At 36.0% G+C, this 9,214-nt stretch overlaps 1 protein-coding gene across 1 annotated transcript; it reads left to right on the top strand.

Annotated features, from left to right (window-relative positions):
• The first annotated feature begins 436 nt into the window (after positions 1-436).
• Positions 437-3,564, top strand: LOC121320677 (ankyrin repeat domain-containing protein SOWAHC-like). The gene has a single exon (XM_041259235.1). It carries the CDS (start codon positions 582-584, stop codon positions 2,697-2,699), a length of 2,118 nt encoding a protein of 705 aa, XP_041115169.1. The 5' UTR covers positions 437-581; the 3' UTR covers positions 2,700-3,564.
• The last annotated feature ends 5,650 nt before the right edge of the window (positions 3,565-9,214 follow it).

Below are 9,214 nucleotides of genomic sequence, written 5' to 3'. Positions count from 1 at the left end.
ATGGGAGTGGGGGGTTGAGGGTTTCCATCAGTATAAATATGAGACTTAACAACGTTCTTTTGTCCGTGGAAATAAATGCATTGCTAAAAAGCTGATATTATATATACATATATATTGTTTAATCTTATAAATTAAGACTGTCAACATGTATGTTTAAATCAAAAGGCTCAAGCAGATTTGAAACACCCCCTGAGATGAAGTGGTTTCTGCTAATGTTTGAAGTCTGAGCCATTCTGAAAATATGTGGTTGCTAGCAAGATTTCCATTTGAGATGGGAAACTGACGCCATTTTGTTTCCACCCAGGAGACACTATCGCATCCTTAACTAAAGACCAATCGAGCCAACATGGCGAACATAGTGATACAGTTTCTTAAACAGCTATAAACCTTGGTTGCTAGAGGCGGGGATTGTTACATTGGTCCTGTGTGTCTGCCCTTAGTCTTGTCAGAGTGGTACAAGGCAACGCAATGCAGCAGCTGTTTTAAATTGATGAATGATTACCCGTGGATTATCCAGATTCAAGTTATTATCACTGGAATAAAAAAGGGTGTTTTGTTATTTATCTTTAAAAATCCATGCAATGGCGACTGAGTGCACCCAGGACGCGGTTTTACAATTTCTGACTGAGAGAGGGGGCAAAGTGAGAAACGTGGATCTGATAGATCAATTCAAACCCTTAATTTTGAATGACCCTGCCAAGAAAGCTTTGGCAAAGGAAAGGTTCAAGGAGTTCGTGGACACCGTGGGGTTTGTGAAGGTTGAAAACGATGTGAAGTATGTTTGTCTGAAAAAAAAGTACAGGGATACTTTGAAACAGCGCGTTGGGAAAAAGGCAGATGGAGACAATGCTGGCAGTGGAATAAAAGGGGGCCCTGGTACTCCTGTTCTGGGATACACGAGCCCGTGCCCTAACAGCAATGTATATTGTAGTCGTGGATTTGGCAATGGGTTGCCGGCAGAATCGGATAGAATAGGTGGAGCAGATTTTGACACTGCATGTGCTCTCCTGTCAAAGCATGTTGGTGGTGAAGCTAGTTCAAACAATACCGCAAACGATGTTGCAAAACACAAAATATTTATACCTATGTCAGATTACGGAGCTAGCAAAGGAAAAAGAACTCCGCCAGACGTTTCTGCAAATATTTCTGAAGGTAAATCGTTAACATTGTCAGAAGTCGAGCCAGCCGTCGGTGCTGCCTCACCTATCGACCAAAATTCTGAACTTTGTAGTGATTTGGATAACAAAAATACCAGCTCATCTACGAACAGTAATGCTGATAGTTGTAATCGCCAAAGAAATGTCGAATTTATTCTGCCTAGCATAGCAGTGACAGAGGCTTCTCCATTGCCCACAGAAGTCAAATGTCACACATTTTCAGTTCCTGAAAATAAAAACGCAGAAAGGATTAAAGAGAGGTGTTTTTCTCAGCCCGTTGAAAAATGCAGCACGTCTGTTAACTTGGCATCGGATACTGCTCCACTCTGCTGCGGTGTTGGAAATGAAGAAACTGTGAGCCAGCACACTGTAGATTCCAAGGGTGCAGATGGGGAGTCCTGCGCTGACCCTGACGTTAAAACTGTCAAAAGCAGCCCCGGGTTGAGGGATAGTAAAGATGATTTACGTCAATACTGTAAAGGTGCGCATTTGGTAGAGATTCCGAACAGGAGACAAAGCTCAAGAAATGTTTTTCAGCCTACCCTGCTGGCCAGCAGAGAACAGCAGTCTGGTAAGCTGGCTGAAGATAGGACAACATACTGTCAACCTGATTCCTCTTGTGCTTCTGGGACTGAAAGTGGTGGCAGCACCCCTAAAGGTAGTAGAAAAATCTTTAGAGATATGATGATGAACAATTCACCCCAACTGAGGAGGAGCATGGCTCTTAAAACCCCAGGTTCCTTGTTACCAAGATGGAGGGACTCCATGAAAAGTGAAAGTGACTCAGTCTCCCTGGTGTCCTCTACTGATGAAGACAGCAGATCACTGGCCCTAGATCCAATGGAACATGAATGGATGATGTGTGCTTCTGATGGCCAGTGGGAAAGCCTCAATCGCTTACTGGCATGTGACCCCAACTTGGTCATCAAAAGGGACTTTGTAACTGGGTTCACCTGTCTGCACTGGGCAGCAAAACATGGCAAACAAGAACTTATAGCATTGCTTGTTAACTTTGCCAAACAGCATGCTGTACCACTGAATATTAATACTCGGTCCAGTGCAGGCTATACACCTTTACATCTAGCTGCCATGCACAACCATGAGCAAGTAGTAAAATTACTAGTTGGTGCCTATGATGCAGATGTGGACATAAGGGACTACAGCGGCAAAAAGGCTTGGCAGTATCTGCGTGAAAATGTTGGTGGAGATATCCGAGACATTGTTGGTGCTGCTGAGAATTCTGATGCTGACAATCTAGGTAATGGGGCTGGGCGCTGGAGGCTGTCAAAAGTTCTTCCTTCAAACTTGTTGCCACACAAACTGTTGAATCTTCCTGAAGATGATTCATGTGTTGATGGGGCAGCAGTAAAGCCCAAGTCTGTCTACAGGCAAACATCTATGAGCAGAATAAGACCCAAACTAAAACAAATTAGATTTAAAACCCAAATAATCCATAGCTCCTTCTTTAAAGAAACAGAAGATGGAGAAAGACCCCTGAAAAGCCCTGCTAAATCAAGACCCAAGTCTAATCTTTTTGGATGAAACAGATAACTACACAATATGTATTTACCAGTAAAAGTTACGGTTTAACGTGTGACTACAATCAAAAATACATATATAGAGTGTACTGCAGGTTTTCTTGACTTTCTTGTAGCAGTTAGGGGGTGATTTGATCTGTCTGTACCCCACTTTCATAAATCACACTTGGATTTTTTTAGAGCATTTTACTGTTCCAGGGAATCCACCTGGATTGCATCAACCACTTGGAAAATTTAACAAAATGGTAGTGGGATTACACCCCTCTAAAATATGTATTTGTAACGTGTGAGTTTTATTCTTACTTAATTACATTTTTATTTTCTGCAAAGCATGCAACAATGTCTTTACCTAAATGATAGGTTTATAAATCAACTGCCATGTTTACATTCTACTGTAAAGGTCATGCTGCTTGTTGCCCAGATCAGTATCTGCTGCCTGCATTTTTAAAGTTCTTCTGTCTGTGGCTAACAGCTAGCTTTACTTATTTTATGAGTGCACTTTTAGCAATAGCAGCAGGTATCAAATTAATCCAGAATTAACTGGTCACCAAAGGTACTAGTTACCAAGTACCTTTGGAAATGAACTGATCACCAAGATGCCTTTGTAATTTGCTTTCAACTAAGGTGACTGCTTGTCAGTTTCCTGTTTATAAAGAGACTACAGTTTGACACTTTGTGCCTGACATCGGGTTTAGAGACAGATACCGTACCTACAGAACCACTAATTAAATTGTGATGAAGCAAAAGACATTTTTGACTATAGGTTACCAAGAGTATTAGAATGTTTGGGTATATGGAGTGTGTGTGGGCAGGTATTACTATCCATGTCAGGACAAAATTTGAGAAAATGTCCCCACAAAGATAGTAACTCCTGAAAATATAAAAAGTATAAAATATATTAAGTATTTAAGTACAAATTGTTTGTTTTTGGTCTTTTTTATTTTTATTTAACACTCATGAAATATTTACATATAATTATTTTTAGTATACACAAATACATAATAATGTACATTTGCTACATTGTAGGTGAACTCTAACCTGGTCATTTCTCATTGATTAAGTAAACTGACCTTTAAGTACAGTACTGAATTTAGAACCATTATGTGCTTAAAGATGTTATATTTGGGGATCATTAATAATAGGAATAAGTACATTTTACTATAATAATCTAATCAGTTGACTAACTCTAAACAGGCAATATTTTACACTAGCTTCAGTACTTTTTTCAACATGTGTTGATTTGTGCATTGTTTAAATGTGAATAAGCTAACAATAAGCTGCACTGGGAACTGGGATGCTTACAAATCAGACAGTTCTGAGCATGTTATATGCAGTTTATAGGCATCAGCTGCTAGTTAATGTAAAAATCATTGAACACATTTTTTTTGATACTAAGGCTGGTCCTCTATCTTGTATAAAACTCTTTTACTGATGATCATTGTATTGATAACTATAGTAAAACACTACATCCTATGTCAAAATGGTTGAAATTTGTATTACTAGTTACAAAAAAAAAAAAAAAAAACCCTGTAATTATCAGCTGTCAGTTTGCCTTCTGCAAATTCCAGCTGCTGTGCTTCTTGCAATTGCTAAACTGACCACACAAAAGGTAACTGTAGCTACTATAAAATGTGCAGTTGTTGTTAATAGTATAACATTTACAAAATAATGTTCCAATATTTTAGCATCATATGCCAAATACAGATTGAATGTATAGACTACTGAGACAAACAGTTTTAATGTAAGTCGGTTATGTGCTGCTTTCACTGACTTCAGTCCACTGGCACCCTTTGTGAAGGGTCTTTATTCAAATGCTGTGGTGTCCTGATATCAGGCTTACATCTTCTGATGGCATAACAAGCTCCTTGATAATGTATTCCTGTAGTTTCCTAATCAGTTCAATATCAGAAACCAATATGTCAAAAAACAATTTGTTCCAAATACTATCATCCCATCAGCCTCAAAAAGAGCCTGGACTATATATTTGGTAGATCTAGACTTTAACTCATTGATAAGTGCAATGTTAGAACTTGTTTGTATGCTTCTGTGGTTTGTTTCTGTCGGTATCTTCTGACCTGGATTAATGTCTTTAGAAGCTATCTTGGCATGTGGAACTGTGGAACAAATTCTTCTTTTTTTTTTGACAGTTATTGAAGCATGAGTGACTCAAAGTTATGAGACTGAGCCCACTTGTTACACAATCCACATTGAAAATGGAATGCTGTGCCCTTGTGAGTCCTGCCAAGTGTTTTGAATAGCAGTGCAGCATTTTACTGAATTGTGTCCAAGCCAAAGTTCGACTTTATGGGCACAGGATTGAATAGGCTTCTATGCAGTCAGTTTACAATATTAACAAGTGTTACTTATAATCGCATGTTCTCTAATTTCAATAGCTTTTGGCTATATAATTTGGATAGCATATATCATATTTTTTACAGCTGAAATATACTGTAATTCATAAAGTATTTGCTGGATATCCATCCTTCGGATGAGATGTAAAACTGAGGTCCTATTGTAACTGACTCTGCAGCAGCAGTTGTTAATGCATAGTTCACCCCCTAGTCTCTGCAAGTCACTTTGGAGAAGTGTCTGCTAAATGACTAATAATAATACTATTAAAAAGCTAGTGTTTGTAAATACAGATGATCATAAAATGTATACAAGAAGTACATTTTCAGATGAATACAAAAGGCACTTAAACTATAGAATAATCCCAGAATCTGATTGGCTTTAAAGGTATCGTAGCTATTTTTCTTGTTGTTTAGAATGACTTTATATATAATTGTGTTATTCATTACTCACATTCTGCTGATTTTAAAGCCCCCCTGTGGCCTCAAAAGGGTTCTGAAGCATCTCTTCTCTTAGAACAGCTGGTACACCATGGTGTAACCATTAACATGCCCCCCTGCTATATACCCACAGTGGTAAGAAATGCTATATTGTGTTATTTCTTATTTATGTATTGGACCATCAAGCCAATTTATTGGGACTGTTTTATATCATAAAACTGGATTTGAATTGAATGCACATGACAACTTAATAAACCTCTAACCCTGACTGTAGAGGGTCAATGTCGAGACACTTACAATTACTGCATCTTAGCCGTGCCTTTTCGTAATTACACCTGAATAATTGAAACCCAAAACACATAAGGTAGCAATAGCAAATCTGGTGTATTTTAGTTGTAAATCTGAGATCAGGTGAGATCTAAAAACTTGTGTGGTCTCAGAAGCTAAGCGTGGTTGGGCCTGGTTAGTACTCTACTGTGGCTACCAGGTGCAGTAGTTTACCCTAAACCAGATCGCTGCTACATATTATATACTGTGGTTCTCTTTGTCAACCTTTATAGATGCATGTTAAAGTGTAAAATGCATCAGTAATCAGTGTATGAATCGTATAACACTAAAACAGGGTATATGATGTATTGAATATATCACAGTACAGGACATGCACTTATATATATGATTGTGGGTGGGACACATTGAATGTTGTTAAGTACACAGAAACTGGAACTGTTTTATTTGTACTGGTACGTTTTTGAAGGGATGGTTTATTTTTTTGTGAAGAACTTTTGTTTTTTACATCTGAAACAACTACACTGAAAATGTACCTGGGCTGGAACCCACATGAACTAGTTATTTACAACTACCTGAGGTTATGTTTTATTAATATTTTTTGGGACAGATTTACCAGTTTTAAGTTTGCTCCTTTTTTCTCCAGTGTAAAATAAAAATAGTTTTAGAACTGAAATTACAAGGTGGGTGTGTTTTGTACTACTATTTAATTAACATACTTAGTTTATATTTTTAATTGGAATGAACTTTTGACTGGAGTTACATCTTAGTAAACATTTGTGCTGTTTTATTATTATGATTTGTTCATGCAAATATAAGAAAGTCGATATTATGAACTCACTCAAATAGGATAGTTTAGCCCCAGCTTTTACACTACTAAATGATTAATTGTGGGTATGTTTTTTTACTTGCGGACATTAAGAGCCATCTACCATTTCCCTGATGTACATTTACAATTATGAACAGATTGTGGAGTGCTGCCTCTGCTACATTGAGTGTGTTTGAGCTTTATACTGTAGCTCAAAATTATTCCCTCTCTTATAATGTGCAAAGTGGCTTTCAGTGTTTTTTTAAAAAAAAAGGTTCTCCTGCTGTAAATGTGTATGAGGTACTATATATACTTATATGGCTTGCACGTTACAATATGTCTTGTGCACTGTAACCAGAATGGGAGACAGGCCTGGCTGACTTTTTTTTTTGTGCATTTAATAGATATTAACCTTTATTTTTTGTCTTTGGGTTTATGGCTTGATGTTCATACAATGCCGATTTATCAAATTGTTAAAAAAAAAAATAAAGTAAACCTTCCAACAAAATATTGTCCATTTGGTCTGAGTTTGTATTGTTAAAAATAGTTCCAATAGCATTGTTCATAAAGGTGTGTTTTTGCTCCTTTCTCAGTTTTAACTTATAATTATTTTATAATTGATACATTACTTTGAGAAATGTGAAGTTCATGTTTAAGCAGCTAGATTAATTTATCCAGTGCTTATTATTATTATTATTTATGTACTGACTTACATCCATGCAGCAAGTGTTTGGAAATAATCTAATTAGCAGAGACTATTATTACTGCTGCCTTAAATGTATGCCTGATCTACCACAGACCTTTTTCTACTAGTTTCCAATTGTATTTAATGGTGTTACTAGGAGTGTCAATAAATCAACCCTAGAGAAAAAAGCAAGAGATTTGAGACATTTCTTTTAAAATATACAACCCTCCCTGTGTCCCATTAACTAGCAGTGTACCTCTTACACTTCTGCCTAAAATAATCGTAGTTAAGGTTGTCCGAGATCAGTGCTGATGATGTGAAACCAGCAGTTGAACAGTGATATGTAGACTTGAATGGATCTAACTTTCAAACTTACTCTCATGTAGTGAAAATCATGTATTCTTTTTTGGTTAACATTTTGTCAACTCTCACAGATTAAACAAAATGTTGCAAAATTACAATTCCACAAGATGGAGCAAAGTGCACTCTTATGATTAAAAAAAAGTTAACAAATTATACTTGTCAGCTGTCAAAATAAATGCAATGGTTGGCAAGTAGAAAACTTTCTTTTAAAACTAAATTTGAAAGAAAAAAAGCATTTCTTAATTTAAACAGGTTATCTGACACTACTGCCAAATTATATACAAATGTTCACAGATATGTACTTAAAACTATTTTAATTATCTCCAACCACAAACAAAGTTGAGTTAACTATAAACCACAAGTTTGCTGATCAAGCAAAATAACTGGTTAGTCACAACACAAAGCAGTTATTGCAAGTAGTGGGAACAATGCTAAGTTCAAAGTGTTGTGTCCTTAGGCAAAAATTCAAACTATTCTGTTAAATAAAAATAAATAAGTAAATAAAAAATTCTCAGCAATCTAAAGAAAGGTAAGTTTTCATCTGGCATTGCTCCCCCCCCAATATTTTCTAACCAGTGGTTGTAACCATTTTGTCTATTTAAACAATTGTATATAGTATTTAGTTGTATTATGAAAGCAGTAAAATCTGGTTTGATTTATTTTATATGCTGTACTTTTCTGCTCTGTTGTATAACACTTTGCTGCTTTAGTAAAGCCTCCACTTTTCCACACATGCCTCTCCCATGCCTGTTCACTGAATCACAATTTATTCTGGCTGACTGTTTAAGACTAGAAGGTAAATAATCGCTCGCTATGTGCACAATGAAGAGTCTTCTATTAATATTTATATACAGGGTTTCAAACATTCAGTACTTTGCCATAAGTCCAGGGTCTCTGGACGCTGTTTTTTAATGATGTGGAAGCACCAAGTACCAGCAATTAAGATGCAATATGGTATTGCTGAAGTTCCAGGCACTGAACCAAAAAATACTGAGCCAGCATCACAGGGATCCCTGGAAACAGAAGCACAATTACTTCCATTCTCAGGAAAACAGTTCAGGTTATCTATGAAGTGACATGCAAACAGTTCATTTGTTGTGATTTTTTCTGTTTGTATTTTCATGCTGCTCAGTTAAATAAATGCTATGCAATGAAATAAAAATAATAATAATAGTAATTTCTTCTAATTGTTGTATTTTGTTTTCATTTTATTTACTATTATAGTAATTTAATTACTGTATATTGCAGTAAACATGATTTCAGTTATAGGTAAATATCAATACCAGAACACACACAGGAACATAATTATTATGCATATCTGTCTGTTTTCTATTATGAATTAAACTGTTACTATTATAAAACTAGAAATAATAGAATGTATATGTGCACCTATGTTATTGTTACATTGACACTTTGAACTGGATGAAAGCACAGTATATGTGTTGTAGAAATGAATGTTATTGTTTTATATATTCCAGGTTCTGCATTTAATAATGTTGGTCTAGTCTATCATTTTTTAATTTATAAATCTAATGAAAAAGCTCTTTAATGAAATATTGTCTTGCACTGATATTGGTATCACTGATGAA

Source organism: Polyodon spathula, chromosome 9 (assembly GCF_017654505.1).
Source record: "Polyodon spathula isolate WHYD16114869_AA chromosome 9, ASM1765450v1, whole genome shotgun sequence".
NCBI classification, from domain to species: domain Eukaryota; kingdom Metazoa; phylum Chordata; class Actinopteri; order Acipenseriformes; family Polyodontidae; genus Polyodon; species Polyodon spathula.
This window is presented reverse-complemented; position numbering and strand designations above follow the sequence as displayed.